The sequence below is a fragment of the Thalassophryne amazonica genome, chromosome 9 (assembly GCF_902500255.1).
Source record: "Thalassophryne amazonica chromosome 9, fThaAma1.1, whole genome shotgun sequence".
In the NCBI taxonomy this organism is placed as follows: Eukaryota; Metazoa; Chordata; class Actinopteri; order Batrachoidiformes; family Batrachoididae; genus Thalassophryne; species Thalassophryne amazonica.
In genome coordinates, this window is record NC_047111.1 from 74,751,906 (window position 1) to 74,771,181 (window position 19,276).

The 19,276-nt window shown below is 41.2% G+C and overlaps 1 protein-coding gene across 3 annotated transcripts in view; it reads left to right on the forward strand.

The window, feature by feature from the left end:
• trpc6a (transient receptor potential cation channel, subfamily C, member 6a) overlaps positions 1–16,049 on the forward strand; it is a 37,944-nt gene extending 21,895 nt beyond the window's left edge. For 2 of the 3 annotated variants that reach the window (XM_034178397.1, XM_034178398.1), the window contains 5 exons: positions 1,131–1,326; positions 14,690–14,890; positions 15,066–15,122; positions 15,328–15,403; positions 15,599–16,048. In XM_034178397.1, coding sequence (XP_034034288.1) covers positions 1,131–1,326; positions 14,690–14,890; positions 15,066–15,122; positions 15,328–15,403; positions 15,599–15,726 — 658 coding nt within the window. In that variant the 3' untranslated portion in view covers positions 15,727–16,048. Of the gene's footprint in view, positions 1–1,130; positions 1,327–14,689; positions 14,891–15,065; positions 15,123–15,327; positions 15,404–15,598 lie in introns of all 3 variants that reach the window. The other variant, XM_034178396.1, reaches the window with a different exon arrangement.
• Positions 16,050–19,276: the final 3,227 nt, after the last annotated feature.

Below are 19,276 nucleotides of genomic sequence, written 5' to 3' on the forward strand. Positions count from 1 at the left end.
CAGCAGCAACAAAAATCAAAGCCTCCTTTACCATTCCATATTGTGCAGCCTTTCAAAATCCATCGGAATTGGTACGTCTCTTGCCTCTGCTTCGGCTCCACCATAAACACCGTCTGCATTATTTTCGCTGCCAGAATGCTCCTGGTTTGAATGTTCGTCCGAAAAATACGGCTCCAATCTGTAGGGACTAATCACTGCTGCGACAATCTCAGGATCCAGGAGTCAGAAATACTTGAGTCAGAAATACTTGAAGAGGAGTCAGAAATACTTGAAGAGGAGTCAGAAAAGTTCTTGTTCTCGTCACTGTCCATATTGAGGTCCATCTGTTTCCTGTTGTCGATCGAACAGACAAAGACGGGACTGTCCATTCTGTGATGTCACAGCATCACGTGACCGCTGAAGGAGCGCTGCAAGCGTGCTTTCCAATAAACACACTTTTGAGAAGTTGTACAAACTTTATTTTTCAGCGATAATGAATAAAAACACTTTCAACTTACTATACTGTATGTATATTTTGCTATTTATATCAGCTTTTCCCTAATTTTTGAAATGTCATCCCCACTTTAAGTCTCCTCTGCAGAAAGCAAAGATGAGCATTGTGCTGACAATCGTTGTTGTTGGAAAATCAAAGCCAAAGACAAATATGAATCGAATATTGATTTGATGAATGCAAATTGGAATAATTTGTTACATTAAAAAGATTTATGTGCAACAGCTCAGATATTAGATGACACATTAAAAGAGGTTCATAATACAACATTTGCTCATCTTTAAAATCACACAAAAGCAAAAGTTTTTCCTCAACAGTTTTTATGCTGCAGTAAAGTGGAATCTGACTGGTTCCTGAAATGAAGGAAATTCATTTTCTGTTTTTCTTTTAAATGAATGAAATAAATATTAAAAAAGAAGAAGAAGAAGAAATAAGCCTCAACTGCTTGATCAATAATATTAATACAATATTATTCTGTACAAAGCCACCAGTATGTAGAGTTAACTGTATGTACAAGAGTCTGTCTTTGCTTTTCTCACAGAGCAGCTTTAGACTCTCCGGTATACTATGATGATTAATGTTTGTTTGAATTTAAAAATAAGCTTTCTTCCTCTGTTTTCTTCCCCATTTCTCTGTGCAGTCTGGAGGAGAGTTTCAAGACATTGTTCTGGGCTATATTTGGATTGTCGGAAGTCAGGTCTGTGGTGATCAACAATGGACACAAGTTCATTGAGAACATTGGTTACGTGCTTTATGGAGTTTATAATGTCACCATGGTGATCGTGCTGCTCAACATGCTCATCGCCATGATTAACAGCTCCTTCCAGGAGATCGAGGTTTGTCAACCAAAATAACAGTTTGCACATTTGCTTTAGAAATTCTATAAGCCCTGGGGGGGGAAAAAATCAACTGTATTGGTTGGTTTACTTCAGTGTGTTTGATTGTCATCAAGATACTCAACTCAAAAATGTACAGACTAATTCTCATTAGTGGAGAAAGAACATGAACAAAGAAAGAAACTGTTTAATTTTAGTGTGGATTCAGATCAGAAGTAGAGCCAAGATATTTCTTTGTACTTTGGCCAACATTGCGATTTCGCGAATTCTTCATTATTTTCATTACTTTATCATCAAGAAAACTGCATGGATCACAATTTTTTAAAATCATACGCATGTAGAGTTTTAATGTCCATAAAAATTTGCTTTTTTCCCTCTTGCTGTAGATAGCAGTGTAAATGTGTGTGTGCGTGTGTATTTCAGGTTGAAGGGTGGGTGTTAATATAGTTGGCTGTTGTGCTTTGGTGAGGTATGCACTCTCCTGAGTGCCTGTCTAGGTTTGGGTTCTAACTTCAGGTTCCCAGTTTAACACTCTCCCCCATATACATTATAAAGAGTCGACGCTGCATTGACCGCTGTTGCGTATTGGCGCTGACAAGCCGTGGGGCCGCCATCTTGTACCAGTCATTCGGCCCGCTCCACTCAGAGCTGTTTGGCAGGCGCAGCCCATTTAATCCATCCTAACTCTCTGAATGCTAAACTGATTTTCACGTGGGTTTTTTTCTGCAAACATCACACATGTAGCTATGATACAGGACAAATGGTTTGTCATATTTTAATATTCATAGTGGGATTCATAGTGGGAAGAGTAATATAATATTCTGATATAGCCTAGAATGTAGACAGGTATTTTGCAAACACACACATTATACATATATACATACACACACTATATATATATATATATATATATATATATATATATATATATATATATATATATATATATATATATATATATATATATATATATATATGGATATGTTTAAGGATATGATTCCTTCTTTATGTTCTCCAATGCCATATGCCATATACCAACACAGGGCAGAGTAGCTACCTAAACTCTGTGAGTGAGATAGATTATCTCGTCAATAGTTTTATATCCTCATTGAGGACAACTTTGGATGCTGTAGCTCCTCTGAAAAAGAGAGCCTTAAATCAGAAGTGCCTGACTCCGTGGTATAACTCACAAACTCGCAGCTTAAAGCAGATAACCCGTAAATTGGAGAGGAAATGGTGTCTCACTAATTTAGAAGATCTTCACTTAGCCTGGAAAAAGAGTCTGTTGCTCTATAAAAAAGCCCTCCGTAAAGCTAGGACATCTTACTACTCATCACTAATTGAAGAAAATAAGAACAACCCCAGGTTTCTTTTCAGCACTGTAGCCAGGCTGACAAAGAGTCAGAGCTCTATTGAGCCGAGTATTCCTTTAACTTTAACTAGTAATGACTTCATGACTTTCTTTGGTAATAAAATTTTAACTATTAGAGAAAAAATTACTCATAACCATCCCGAAGACATATCATTCTCTTTGGCTGCTTTCAGTGATGCCGGTATTTGGTTAGACTCTTTCTCTCCGATTGTTCTGTCTGAGTTATTTTCATTAGTTACTTCCTCCAAACCATCAACATGTCTATTAGACCCCATTCCTACCAGGCTGCTCAAGGAAGCCCTACCATTAATTAATGGTTCGATCTTAAATATGATCAATCTGTCTTTATTAGTTGGCTATGTACCACAGGCTTTTAAGGTGGCAGTAATTAAACCATTACTTAAAAAGCCATCACTTGACCCAGCTATCTTAGCTAATTATAGGCCAATCTCCAACCTTCCTTTTCTCTCAAAAATTCTTGAAAGGGTAGTTGTAAAACAGCTAACAGATCATCTGCAGAGGAATGGTCTATTTGAAGAGTTTCAGTCAGTGTTTAGAATTCATCATAGTACAGAAACAGCATTAGTGAAGGTTACAAATGATCTTATGGCCTCAGACAGTGGACTCATCTCTGTGCTTGTTCTGTTAGACCTCAGTGCTGCTTTTGATACTGTTGACCATAAAATTTTATTACAGAGATTAGAGCATGCCATAGGTATTAAAGGCACTGCGCTGTGGTGGTTTGAATCATATTTATCTAATAGATTACAATTTGTTCATGTAAATGGGGAATCTTCTTCACAGACTAAGGTTAATTATGGAGTTCCACAAGGTTCTGTGCTAGGACCAATTTTATTCACTTTATACATGCTTCCCTTAGGCAGTATTATTAGACAGCATTCCTTAAATTTTCATTGTTACGCAGATGATACTCAGCTTTATCTATCCATGAAGCCAGAGGACACACACCAATTAGCTAAACTGCAGGATTGTTTTACAGACATAATGACATGGATGACCTCTAATTTCCTGCTTTTAAACTCAGATAAAACTGAAGTTTTTGTACTTGGCCCCACAAATCTTAGAAACATGGTGTCTAACCAGATCCTTACTCTGGATGGAATTACCCTGACCTCTAGTAATACTGTGAGAAATCTTGGAGTCATTTTTGATCAGGATATGTCATTCAATGTGCATATTAAACAAATATGTACGACTGCTTTTTTGCATTTGCGCAATATCTCTAAAATTAGAAAGGTCTTGTCTCAGAGTGATGCTGAAAAACTAACTCATGCATTTATTTCCTCTAGGCTGGACTATTGTAATTCATTATTATCAGGTTGTCCTAAAAGTTCCCTGAAAAGCCTTCAGTTAATTCAAAATGCTGCAGCTAGAGTACTGACAGGGACTAGAAGGAGAGAGCATATCTCACCCATACTGGCCTCTCTTCATTGGCTTCCTGTTAATTCTAGAATAGAATTTAAAATTCTTCTTCCTACTTATAAGGTTTTGAATAATCAGGTCCCATCTTATCTTAGGGACCTCATAGTACCATATCACCCCAATAGAGCGCTTCGCGCTCAGACTGCAGGCTTACTTGTAGTTCCTAGGGTTTGTAAGAGTAGAATGGGAGGCAGAGCCTTCAGCTTTCAGGCTCCTCTCCTGTGGAACCAGCTCCCAATTTGGATCAGGGAGACAGACACCCTCTCTACTTTTAAGATTAGGCTTAAAACTTTCCTTTTTGCTAAAGCTTATAGTTAGGGCTGGATCAGGTGACCCTGAACCATCCCTTAGTTATGCTGCTATAGACTTAGACTGCTGGGGGGTTCCCATGATGCACTGAGTGTTTCTTTCTCTTTTTGCTCTGTATGCACCACTCTGCATTTAATCATTAGTGATTGATCTCTGCTCCCCTCCACAGCATGTCTTTTTCCTGGTTCTCTCCCTCAGCCCCAACCAGTCCCAGCAGAAGACTGCCCCTCCCTGAGCCTGGTTCTGCTGGAGGTTTTTTCCTGTTAAAAGGGAGTTTTTCCTTCCCACTGTCGCCAAGTGCTTGCTCACAGGGGGTCGTTTTGACCGTTGGGGTTTTTCTGTAATTATTGTATGGCTTTGTCTTGCAATATGAAGCCCCTTGGGGCAACTGTTTGTTGTGATTTGGCGCTATATAAATTAAATTGATTTGATTTGATATGATAGAAAAGCAGATAGTGGCAGTAAAGTCAATTATTTCAGTAATTTGAAGAGACAATATATGATTGGGCTATCTACGGTATCTATCTATAAACAAAATGTTGACTAATGAATACATTATATTTCTATATAAAACATAACAATAGATATATGTCAGATAGCATGAAAATATCTATAAATCAGAGTGTATATATACTCAACAAAAATATAAACGCAACACTTTTGGTTTTGCTCCCATTTTGTATGAGATGAACTCAAAGATCTAAAACTTTTTCCACATACACAATATCACCATTTCCCTCAAATATTGTTCACAAACCAGTCTAAATCTGTGATAGTGAGCACTTCTCCTTTGCTGAGATAATCCATCCCACCTCACAGGTGTGCCATATCAAGATGCTGATTAGACACCATGATTAGTGCACAGGTGTGCCTTAGACTGCCCACAATAAAAGGCCACTCTGAAAGGTGCAGTTTCGTTTTATTGGGGGGGGGGGGGGGGGGGGTACCAGTCAGTATCTGGTGTGACCACCATTTGCCTCATGCAGTGCAACACATCTCCTTCGCATAGACTTGATCAGGTTGTCAATTGTGGCCTGTGGAATGTTGGTCCACTCCTCTTCAATGGCTGTGCGAAGTTGCAACGACGAACTGGAGTCAGGTCGAGACCCCGATGAGGACGACAAGCATGCAGATGAGCTTCCCTGAGACGTTTCTGACAGTTTGTGCAGAAATTCTTTGGTTATGCAAACCAATTGTTTCAGCAGCTGTCCGAGTGGCTGGTCTCAGACGATCTTGGAGGTGAACATGCTGGATGTGGAGGTCCTGGGCTGGTGTGGTTACACGTGGTCTGCGGTTGTGAGGCTGGTTGGATGTACTGCCAAATTCTCTGAAACGCCTTTGGAGACGGATTATGGTAGAGAAATGAACATTCAATACACGAGCAACAGCTCTGGTTGAAATTCCTGCTGTCAACATGCCAATTGCACGCTCCCTCAAATCTTGCGACATCTGTGGCATTGTGCTGTGTGATAAAACTGCACCTTTCAGAGTGGCCTTTTATTGTGGGCAGTCTAAGGCACACCTGTGCACTAATCATGGTGTCTAATCAGCATCTTGATATGGCACACCTGTGAGGTGGGATGGATTATCTCAGCAAAGGAGAAGTGCTCAATATCACAGATTTAGTCTGGTTTGTGAACAATATTTGAGGGAAATGGTGATATTGTGTATGTGGAAAAAGTTTTAGATCTTTGAGTTCATCTCATACAAAATGGGAGCAAAACCAAAAGTGTTGCGTTTATATTTTTGTTGATATATATATATATATATATATATACTCGTACATATACACAGTGAGGAAAATAAGTATTTGAATACCCTGCGATTTTGCAAGTTCTTCCACTTAGAAATCATGGATGGGTCTGAAATTTTCATCTTAGGTGTATGTCCACTGTGAGAGACATAATCTAAAAAAAAAAAAAATCCAGAAATCACAATGTATGATTTTTTAAATAATTTATTTGTATGTTTCTGCTGCAAATAAGTTTTTGAACAACTGTGAAAATCAATGTTAATATTTGGTACAGTAGCCTTTGTTTGCAATTACAGAGGTCAACCGTTTCCTGTGGTTTTCCACGACGTTTGCACACACTGCAGCAGGGATTTTTGTCCACTCCTCCATACAGATCATCTCTGGATCTTTCAGGTTTGGAGTTTCAACTCTCTCCAAAGATTTTCTATTGAGTTCAGGTCTGGAGACCTGCCAGGCCACTCCAGGACCTTAAAATGCTTCTTACGGAGCCCCTCCTTAGTTGCCCTGGCTGTGTGTTTGGGGTCATTATCATGCTGGAAGACCCAGCCATGAACCATCTTCAATGCTCTTACTGAGGGAAGGAGGTTGTTTGTTTCTCGCAATACATGACCCCATCCATCCTCCCTTCAATACGGTGCAGTTGTCCTGTCCCCTTTGCAGAAGAGCACCCCCAGAGTATGATGTTTCCACCCCCATGCTTCACGGTTGGGATGGTTTTCTTGGGGTTGTTCTCATCCTCTAAACATGGTAAGTGGAGTTGATTCCAAAAAGCTTCATTCTGGTCTCATGTGACCACATGACCTTCTCCCATGCCTCCTCTGGCTCATCCATATGGTCACTGGTGAGCTTCAAACGGGCCTGGACATGTGCTGGCTTGAGCAGGGGGGACCTTGCTGCCCTGCAGGATTTTAAACCATGACAGCATCATGTGTTACTAATGTAATCTTTGTGACTGTGGTCCCAGCTCTCTTCAGGTCATTGACCAGGTCCTCCTGTGTAGTTCTGAAATTTCTCAGAATCATCCTTACCCCACAATGTGAGATCTTGCATGGAATCCCAGACCGAGGGAGATTGACAGTCATCTTGTGTTTCTTCCACTTTCTCAGCTATTTGGTCTTGGCTATGGTGGACAGGTTGGAGTGTGATTGATTGAGTGTGTGAACAGGTGTCTTTTATACAGGTAGCAAGTTCAAACAGGTGCAGAATAAGAGGGCTTCTTAAAGAAAAATTAACAGGTCTGTGTGAGCCAGAATTCTTGCTGGTTGGTGGATCAAATACTTATTTGCAGCAGTAACATACAAATAAATTATTAAAAAAATCATACATTGTGATTTCCAGATGTTTTTTTTAGATTATATCTCTCACAGTGGACATGCACCTAAGATGAAAATTTCAGACCCTAAGTGGAAGAACTTGCAAAATCGCAGGTTGTTCAAATACTTATTTTCCTCACTGTATAACATGATCTTGCTGCAAATAGTGTCTCTATGCATCGTTCAACTTTACACCGTGCTTTGCACAAGGAGATGCTGTATGATGCTATAATGCACAGGAAGCCTTTTCTGCGTATACGCCACAAACAGAGTCGCTTGAGGTATGCTAAAGCACATTTGGACAAGCCAGCTTCATTTTGGAGTAAGGTGCTGTGGACTGATGAAACTAAAACTGAGTTTTTTGGACATAACAAGGGGCGGTATGCATGGCTGAAAAAGAACACAGCATTCCAAGAAAAACACTTGCTACCTACAGTAAAATTTGGAGGTGGTTCCATCATGCTGTGGGGCTGTGTGGCCAGTGCAGGTACCGGGAATCTTGTTAAAGTTGAGGGTCACATGCATTCCAGTCAATATCAGCAGATTCTTGAGAACAATGTTCATGAATCAGTGACAAAGTTGAAGTTGCACCGGGGCTGGATCTTTCAACAAGACAACAACCCTAAACACTGCTTAAAATCTACTAAGGCATTCATGCAGAGGAACAAGTACAATGTTCTGGAATGGCCATCTCAGTCCCCAGACCTGAATATTATTGAAAATCTGTGGTGTGATTTTAAGCGGACTGTCCATGCTCAGAAACCAACAAACCTGAGATGTTTTGTAAAGAAGAATGGTCCAAAATACCTTCAACCAGAATCCAGACTCTCATTGGAAGATATAGGAAGTGTTTAGAGGCTGTTATTTCTGCAAAAGGAGGATCTACTAAATTTTGATGTATTTTTTTCTGTTGGGTTGCCCAAATTTATGCACTTGTCTCATTTTGTTTAAAGAATTATTGCACAGTTTCTGTAAATCCTATTGACTTCATTTCACTTCTCAAATATCAGTGTGTTCATCTGCTATATGATATATTTAACTGAAATTTCTGATCCAGACAACCAATGATTTATAAAGGAAAATCATACATACATATATATACGAGGTCTGTTAGAAAACTATCCGACCTTTTTATTTTTTGCAAAAACCATATGGATTTGAATCATGTGCGCTTGCATCAGCCAAGCTTGAACCTTCGTGCGCATGCATGAGTTTTTTCACGCCTGTCAGTTGCGTCATTCGCCTGTGAGCACGCTTTGAGTGAGCAGTGGTCCACCCCCCTCGTTGGATTTTCACTGTGAGGAAAATGTCTGAACGATTTGGAGCTTTGCTGCATCAAATTTTTTGAGAAACTGTGAGAGACAGCCAGGTGGAAACCATTCAGAAGATTCAGACGGCTTTCAGGGACGATTCTATGGGGATCACACAGATTAAGGTGTTATAATCGGTTTAAAGACGGCGCACAATGGCGGAGGGTGCGCCGCGCTCCGAGCGGCGATCGACAGGCTGAAATGACCAGATCATTTCCAAAGTGAACGCTGTGTTGATCTGGGATGTCGTCTGACTACTACAGAAATGGCAGAAGATGTGGGCATAGCACTTTTTCGGCACATTCCACTGTTACAGGAGTTTTTGTCATGAAAAGATGTGCGGAGGAATTTGCGCGTCGGGACGGAGCTGCTAATGGCGTGGGACAAAAAGCAACGCTGTGATGAAGCCTCACAGGACATGTTGTGGCATGTCCAGGTCATCCACAATTTCTCGGATAGTCACATGACTGAAAAGCCATCGAAAGCTGTCTGAATCTTCCGAATGGTGCAAGAGCTGGGCATGTTACAACATGTCCTGTGAGACCAACACTGAGGTGCTTTTGTCCTGCGCCATTAGCGGCTCCGTGGCGAATTCCTCCGCTCCTCTTTCCATGACAAAAACTCCTGTAACAGTGGAATGTGCCGAAAAAGTGCTATGTCCACATCTTCTGCCATTTCTGTAGTAGTCAGACGACGTCCCGGATCAACACTGTTGTGTGGGCCGCTGAAGAGGAGGTACTGCTGGCCCACCACCACCAGATGGCGCCCTGCTTGGAGTGCGGGCTTCAAGCACGAGAGGGCGCCGGAACCAGTGGAGTGACAGCTGTCACATCATCACCACCAGCTGTCACTCATCTACGTCAACCTCCATAAAAGCCGGACTGCAACTCCACCTCCCCGCTGAGAAATCAGCTACCATACAGGTAATTCTCTGCTGAATCTAAATCGAACATTAGTCTGATCTCTTTTGCAGCCGTTTTCCTGTGACGGAGTCCTTGTCTGCTGTGTTGGAGTTTGGTGTGGACTGCGACGGCTTCGCCTCCCACCCCACCCAGATAAGTGGTTGTCTCAGGAGCTGTCCGAGTGTGTTATCGGAGGTGGAGGTTCTCCCTCCTAATTGAACACAGACTGTGGGATTACTGAGTGTGCAAACTCACACTCATCAAAAACTGTTTCTGTTCTCTGCCAGCAGTACCGGGTCTGACTGCTGAAGACAGTGGCCACCTGGGGCGCAGGGCTTTGCGGCTCCGGTGTTCTTCAGATCCGTTGGTGGTGGAAGCTGTGTGGGATCCGGCTCTTCTCGCACCAGACGTCTTCTATCTTCGAGCCTGCCACACGTCACCTGGTGTATAATTGACATTCTGCAATATTTTTATTGTCTGTACTTCGTTGTGCACTTCACAACATTAAATTGTTACTTTTTGGCTATTCCATTGTCCGTTCATTAACGCCCCCTGTTGTGGGTCCGTGTCACGACACTTCCCAACAAACACAGCGTTCACTTTGGAAATGATCTGGTCGTTTCAGCCTGTCGATCGCTGCTCGGAGTGTGGTGCAGCCTCTGCCATTGTGCATCGTCTTTAAACCGGTTGTAACACTCCTTAATCTGTGTGATCCCCATAGAATCGTCCCTGAAAGCAGTCTGAATCTTCCGAATGGTGTCCACCTGGCTGTCTCTCACAGTTTCTGGAAAAATTTGATGCAGCAAAGCTCCAAATCATTCAGACATTTTCCTCACAATGAAAATCCGATGATGGGGGTGGACCACTGCTCACCCAAAGCGTGCTCACAGGCGAATGACGCAACCAACAGGCGTGAAAAAACTCACGCATGCGCACGAAGGTTCAAGCTTGGCTGATGCAAGCGCACATGATTCAAATCCATATAGTTTTTGCAAAAAATAAAAAGGTCGGATAGTTTTCTAACAGACCTTGTGTAATAGATAAAAGTGCTTGTGCTTCAGTGCTTGTTTACTGTTACTTTCCCATGCGTTATCTTCAAATCTGTTGTCACGGAGCAGGAAAATTTCAGGAATATGACGGCCCCGCAGGTGAAAAAATGTCTTGCTGAGGAATGTTCCCTGCAGTGGAAATCTACACCAGGAGTGAATTTATCTGATTTTGGATAAGTGTGGCCACAAAGAGTCGCAGAGAAAACAGTGGTGGGTGACGTCGGTGGACGGCTGTGTTCGGGATATCAATGGTAGGGTGACCAAACGTCCTGTTTTCCCAGGATATGTCCTGTTTTCACGTCCTGTCCTGGCCATCCTGGGTTGTTTTTTAGAAAGTGATGACAATGTCCCACTTTTCATTGTTTTACATTGGGCCATTAAATTGATCGGCATTCAAGTATCATTTGAGTATCTCATTGCGGGGCTGAGTGTCCTGGTTGGTTTTCGGTAATCAAAATATAGTCACCATACTCAATGGGCTCTGTGACATGGACATGGTACTTTAAACGGCTACCACCTGTTCTTGTTATTGATGTATATGATTACTGTTTCAGTGATTCTGGAGAAATGAAAGATTCAAACAACATGAAGGTGACAATGGGGAACTTGTAGAATTTGGAAGTATTGAAGGATACAATGACTTTGTTTACATATAAAACCATGTGGAACTGGAGCAGTGCCAGACAGCAGAACAATATTCTCAACCTGGTGTCGCCGACCGAACGGTCCCCCCTAAAAATCAGTCTGCCCTGCCTTCACTGCGCATGCGTCATCAGCCGCGGTTCACCAATTATCACCTTGTTTCTGCTTAAAACTGCACACCAGTCATCATCTGTCTCGGCAACAGATATCTGAAGCTTTTGGACAACAATCATTTCAATCATAAAAGACAGAGGAAGTGATCAGAGCACTGCGGCTTCACGAGCTTCTAGCTGATGCGTTCAAATCTGTCATTTCAAAACGTCACAGATTATCGCCTCGTTTCTGCTTAAAACGACCTCGTTTCTGCTTAAAAATGACTTCAGAATGATTTAGGAGGTTTTACCTTGTCATCTGATGGTTAATAAACACATTATTCCCTTTGATTGCTTTGGGTGAAGAGACTCTGTCTCAGACAAGCTGCTGAGCTCTGAAATGACGCATGCGCAGTGGAGTCAGGGCAGACCAATTTTCAGGGGCGGACCGTTTGGTCTGCAACACCGGATCACACATCAAGTTTGTTATGGCATCAGGAAAAGGGATTTAATATGATACCATGGTGATGGTGATACCATCACCAAAATGTAACACATTTTGTAACACTATCACGAAATTATTTTGTGATGGTATCATGGAATTTGGAGTGATACGGTGGGGGGTGGGGGTGGGGCGAAGAATTGGGGCTATAGTTAGGGTTATGGTTAAGGTTAGGATTAGGGTTAAAAATAGTGATTGAACCTTGATCGCATTATGAAAAAGTGACTGTCACAAAAAAAATAAAATGTGAGACTTGGCTGATTTTCTGCATGGTTGCTGTGTGCGAAGGCAGGAGAAGTAAAATCAGTGGGATGCAGTTGTGTTTCAGAGTATGCAGTTATTACTGCTTTATTTGTGGTTATCCAACATTATTTAGACATACTTTTTTGTTTTCTGAATAATAATAATGCATTTTATTTATAGGCATCTTTCACAACACTCAAGGACACCGCACAGGAATAAAAACAAATAAAACAACAATAAAAAAATATAAATATATAACAAATAAAAAGATTAGAATTAGGTAGTGTAATTGTTCAGATAGAAAAAGCAGTCTTAAACAGTTGGGTTTTGAGTTTGCATTTGAAAATTGGGAGAGAGTTTATATTTCTGAGGATAGGTGGGAATGAGTTCCAGAGCTGGGGAACAGAACAGCTGAATGCTCTGTACCCCATAGTGATGAGACGGGCAGGGTGGGTTATAAACCATGGGTTTCAAAGCAAAGGAGCCGGAGCCGGATATATGTTGGTTGGCAAACCTTGGAAATTCAGACAAAAACCAATAGTATGCTCCAGACCCGGTGCCACAAGGGGGCGTTTGGGGGCGATGCCCCCTCACGTCATCAACCCCGCACCCTCGGATGTGAGAGTTATCAAAAAATTAAAATAAAAAAGAAAGAAAAAGAAATACTGGAAAATATAGCAAAATATTAGTTATTCAATAATATCACGTATTTAACAAATAAACCAAAATAATTAACTAAAGTAATTAATTTTAAAACAAACGGATATGGTGTGTGTCTGTGTTCAAGCGATTTGATAGGTTGAGGGTTGCGCTTGTCAGTGCGGCAGAGGGCAAGGATCCTGAGTCCAGCGATTATGGCAAGGTGGACGAATTAAAGCATGCTCGATTTATTCAAGCAGTGTCAGAGCTGAAGTTCCTGGGATTCGTCAAGTCCACCAAGCAAAAGGCAGATCATGCAGCACTTGGGGAGGGTGTTAATGCTGCATTTACACATAACGATGACAAGTCACAAATGCCACAAAGTACACATTCTTGGCCGCTTATCACGAATGTGATGATTCGGGGCAGAGGCGTCAGGTGTCCTCAGGAACTGCTGCAACTTGTTACCACACGTTACGATTAATGGCACGTGTTGCTGGAGAATTATCAGGAACCATTACGCACGGTCAAGAATAGTGTTCCATGTTGTTGCGCGCTATTGTGCGTAACAGCGCATCGTTAAGTTCTGCCACGTTGTGAACGAAGGTGAATTGTCTCCACACACACACCCATATTCATCCAACCGAATTCAGATCGCTCCAGTTTTTCTGAAGAACTTTGTGACTGCATGCGTAGTTGGGCTCTGTGCCATGGAGGGGCGCACATGCCCAATTGCGCTGTGTTTGCGCTTGTGATGGAGGGCTGTATGTGGGGTTAATCTACTGTCTCCTGTCGTTTCTCAGATCAGTTGTTGGTTTGGTTTTGTGGTATGCAGAAGATCACTTGACCGAGGGTCTATACGTTCAAATAATAATTAAAAAAATACTGTCATCACTCTTTACTCTTAGTCAGTCTCTTACAACGGTGTAGCCTAAATACATGAGCTTTCCAGGAGCGCACCCAATTCATTACGCACGCTCAAAGGCACGTCCCCTCCGGTGCGCACTTTTTTTGTGGCAGGGGGGTGACCCCGCCCCCTGTGATAAACTCATCGCCCCCCCCCTTAATATTTTTTTTCTGGCACCGGGCTTGGTGTGCTCCCTATGATGCTATGTAAGTCCCTATATGGTACAGAGAATTCAGTGTTTGTCACTCAAATGAACAGGTTTCCTGCAATGGACTGGAGTCCTGTCCAAGGTGTATCCCGCCTCATGTCCTACGAATGCTGGGATAGACTCCAGCCCCCCTGTAACCCTTAACTGACAGTAGAGAAAATGGATGGATGAACAGGTTTTTTGGAATATTGCACTTGTGACAAGACAAATAATTTGCAGTTTGAGGGGCACTCATTAGAGATCGTACCATTCTTTTTTATTGAAGTCTAGAGAGTATCTCTGAGCAAACTGAAGAAGATGAAAAACTAAAAACGCAACCAGCCAACCGAAAAAACTCCCAAAAAAGAAAAAACAAAAACACCTAGGGCCCAATGGTAAAAAGTGTAAAAAAAGGAAAAAAGACTGAATCTTGATCCATTCAAACTGTACTGTGTTCCTCCATAGTTAACAGCATGAAAATGATGATGATGATGATGATTATTATTATAGTAATATGATGACAAGGAAGGAAGCAAATAAACAGGCACAAGTGAAAACAAAATCTTGAGTTGAATAGCTATTTTCTGTTTTTGTGCAGAAAGAAGCATGAATACAGCATTAATTTGAGAAGAAACTGTGTATCAGGGACAGTCTGCAGCTTTCTTTCCTCTTTAACCTGTTTATTCCTTCCTTTTTTTAGGATGATGCTGACGTTGAGTGGAAGTTTGCTCGAGCCAAACTTTGGTTCTCATACTTTGAGGAGGGAAGGACGCTCCCTGTGCCCTTTAACCTGGTCCCCAGTCCAAAATCCATGTTGGGTCTGACCACTGGCCTCAAGTCTCTGCTCTTGCAGATCAAGGCAGGAAACAGAGAGCACAAAACTGAGACACAGCTCAATCAGGTACCACATGAAACATCTCATATTGTAGGTCAGCCTGTAGTGTAGCAGAACGTATCCTGAGCTCCTCCCAGAGGTCTATAAACTGCATCATTTCAGAACTGAAGAGAGAATTGAACCTATGAAATGTTTCATAATAAATTCTGCTCAAAGCAGTTCATTTCATTTTTGTTTCTAGCTTGGGGAAGGCAAAAGTTCAGGATATGGTAGTTCAAACAGCCCTACCAGATACCAGGTATATATTTATGCCCTTATTTTTGCTGCTGTAAGTAACAGATTTACTACATAATGTAGCAGTCAATAAAAGTTAGTCAGATGTCAGTGTATTTTTTATATATATATATTTCATACACATTGCTGTATCAAAAACTTTTTTTTACTGAAATTTCAGTTCCTGTAGTCATAAGATTTTGACACTGTTTTTGCATTGCTGTTTGCAGAAGATCATGAAGCGACTGATCAAACGTTACATCATAAAGGCTCAAGCAGACAGAGAAAGTGATGAAATCACTGAAGGTGAGTCCTGCAGTAACAAGCTGCTTCAAATATATCCATCAATACTTTTGCTGAAGTACACCAGAAATCATGGAATTTTTTTTTCATTATTATCGTCAGTATTTTTCCTGAATTGTTAATTAAAATTGTATTTATTATACAATTAAAAAAAATTACTATAAATTTATGTCATTAAACTTTTGTACTTGCTTCCAGGTGAATTGAAGGAGATCAAGCAGGACATTTCTAGTTTGCGGTATGAACTTTTGGAGGAGAAAGCACAAAACATGGAGACGCTGGATGGACTGCTGAAGAGACTGGGACAAATCAGCACACCTTCATAACTCAACATGAACACTAGGTTGGAGTTCGGTGACTTTGCGCCGTCACTGAGATAACAGCGACATAACATCACTACAATACAACAAGAATGTGTCTGTTGTTGACTGGATGTATATGTGTTGTTTTGGTGTTTGTCTTCTTCACATTTGACATCAGAAAGATGGCCTAGTATAAAATGACGAGATGACATGAGACATTCCATGACCCAAACACAAAGAAAGTACAGTTGAGATAATGTATTGAAATTTGTGAATGAAAATTAAATTATACTTAAAATGAATTAAAAAGGCCAATATATTGTGTGAAATAATTCTAACTGCAATCATGTCTTCGGACTTCAAAGATTTTTTTTTTATATTAAAGGAGAATTTTATTACAAGTTGATATACGATATATACGATATACTCGTAGACATCGCACAGTAATTTCAAAAATTTTGCATTGAAGTTTCAACCTGCAAAAAATTAGAAATATACACAATTCAGTTTGTTTACTGTTTTTAGCCTGGCCAAGCAACACCCACACTCATACAATGCAAATAAACAACACTTAAGTAAGTAAATAAATAATAATAACCAAACCGTCTCAATCTCACCTCTTTGCATTGTTACTGATATGCTCATTCTGAACCCTGTCCATCTTTGTCACTCCCAAGGAGTGGTGCAGCATCTTCAGTTCTGCCTGCGCTTTACTAGCACCAGCACCTCTTACATACCATACAACAAGGCTGGCCTTGTAAATGATCTTCTTTGCTTCTCTGCTACACTCCCATTACTTTGAAAAGTTGACCCAGAGTATTTAAACACATCTACCATCACCATCTCTGCTCCTTGCAACCTTAACGTTCCACAGCACTCTGTCTAACAGCATTGCAGGGAGGTAGTGGTGTAATGGTTTGCATGTTGGACTGGGACACCAGCAATCCAGGTTCGCCTCCCGATTGCAGCAGCATGCTCCAAAGTGGTACTTTCAATCAATCAATCAATTTTTTTATATAGCGCCAAATCACAACAAACAGTTGCCCCAAGGCGCTTCATATTGTAAGGCAAGGCCATACAATAATTATGTAAAACCCCAACGGTCAAAACGACCCCCTGTGAGCAAGCACTTGGCTACAGTGGGAAGGAAAAACTCCCTTTTAACAGGAAGAAACCTCCAGCAGAACCAGGCTCAGGGAGGGGCAGTCTTCTGCTGGGACTGGTTGGGGCTGAGGGAGAGAACCAGGAAAAAGACATGCTGTGGAGGGGAGCAGAGATCGATCACTAATGATTAAATGCAGAGTGGTGCATACAGAGCAAAAAGAGAAAGAAACAGTGCATCATGGGAACCCCCCAGCAGTCTACGTCTATAGCAGCATAACTAAGGGATGGTTCAGGGTCACCTGATCCAGCCCTAACTATAAGCTTTAGCAAAAAGGAAAGTTTTAAGCCTAATCTTAAAAGTAGAGAGGGTGTCTGTCTCCCTGATCTGAATTGGGAGCTGGTTCCACAGGAGAGGAGCCTGAAAGCTGAAGGCTCTGCCTCCCATTCTACTCTTACAAACCCTAGGAACTACAAGTAAGCCTGCAGTCTGAGAGCGAAGCGCTCTATTGGGGTGATATGGTACTACGAGGTCCCTAAGATAAGATGGGACCTGATTATTCAAAACCTTATAAGTAAGAGAAGAATTTTAAATTCTATTCTAGAATTAACAGGAAGCCAATGAAGAGAGGCCAATATGGGTGAGATATGCTCTCTCCTTCCAGTCCCCTGTCAGTACTCTAGCTGCAGCATTTTGAATTAACTGAAGGCTTTTTAGGGAACTTTTAGGACAACCTGATAATAATGAATTACAATAGTCCAGCCTAGAGGAAATAAATGCATGAATTAGTTTTTCAGCATCACTCTGAGACAAGACCTTTCTGATTTTAGAGATATTGCGTAAATGCAAAAAAGCAGTCCTACATATTTGTTTAATATGCGCTTTGAATGACATATCCTGATCAAAAATTACTCCAAGATTTCTCACAGTATTACTAGAGGTCAGGGTAATGCCATCCAGAGTAAGGATCTGGTTAGACACCATGTTTCTAAGATTTGTGGGGCCAAGTACAATAACTTCAGATTTATCTGAGTTTAAAAGCAGGAAATTAGAGGTCATCCATGTCTTTATGTCTGTAAGACAATCCTGCAGTTTAGCTAATTGGTGTGTGTCCTCTGGCTTCATGGATAGATAAAGCTGGGTATCATCTGCGTAACAATGAAAATTTAAGCAATACCGTCTAATAATACTGCCTAAGGGAAGCATGTATAAAGTGAATAAAATTGGTCCTAGCACAGAACCTAGTGGAACTCCATAATTAACTTTAGTCTGTGAAGAAGATTCCCCATTTACATGAACAAATTGTAATCTATTAGACAAATATGATTCAAAACCACCGCAGCACAGTGCCTTTAATACCTATGGCATGCTCTAATCTCTGTAATAAAATTTTATGGTCAACAGTATCAAAAGCAGCACTGAGGTCTAACAGAACAAGCACAGAGATAAGTCCACTGTCCGAGGCCATAAGAAGATCATTTGTAACCTTCACTAATGCTGTTTCTGCACTATGATGAATTCTAAACCTGACTGAAACTCTTCAAATAGACCATTCCTCTGCAGATGATCAGTTAGCTGTTTTACAACTACCCTTTCAAGACTCTCAACAACAATGCTGGGGAGGAATGAGAGACACATGCCATGGGCCCTTCTGGAAACAAGCTTCGCACTTTTTTTGGCTACCCATGTTAAAGATGATCCTCTTCTTCTTCCTCTTTCACACACATACTCCAGCTCGCTCCTATTGAACTTCATTCACCATCTCTCCAGAGCGTATCTCCACTTTTCGATGTTCATCTCAACCTACTCTCTACTCTCAGTACTGGTGAAAATTTAATCTGCAAATTCTTATCTGATCTTGCCCACCACCATTATAAACAAGAAAGGGCTCAAAGCCCATCCTCGACACAATCCCACCTCCACCCTGCTCAGCGTGACACTCTCATTGGAACGACATCTCTGCTATGTTGGCAATGAGGGATAGCTCACCCACTGAGCTCGCCAGACGACTTTTGCCAGACTCTTCAGCGTGCTGCTCTTGTTAGAGCGACAACATACAGAATGTGTTTCTTCCCAGATAGATCTCTTTCACTGCAGCTTCTTGTTCTGACTTTAACATGAAGTTAACACCCAAGTCTTTCATCGCCAACTGTAAATGGTAATCAAAACATTCCAATCGTATCTGTCTGAACTCTTCCACATCAAACTCCATTGTGTCAATGTTTACAATGTGCTTGAGTGATAACAGGCAAAGTTGCTCATAAACTTTAAGTTTCTTAAATGTTTATTATGGCCACTCTTCAGTTAGCTTTATAATTTTATTACTGGTAAATTTTAGAATTAATTTAGATGAGATATACTCATTATCTCACAGGAATTATTACAATTATCTGGTAACACAGAATACTAACACAGAATACCCAGAAACTGGCTAGGACAGGGGTGTCTGTAGACCTCAGAGACAGGATTGTA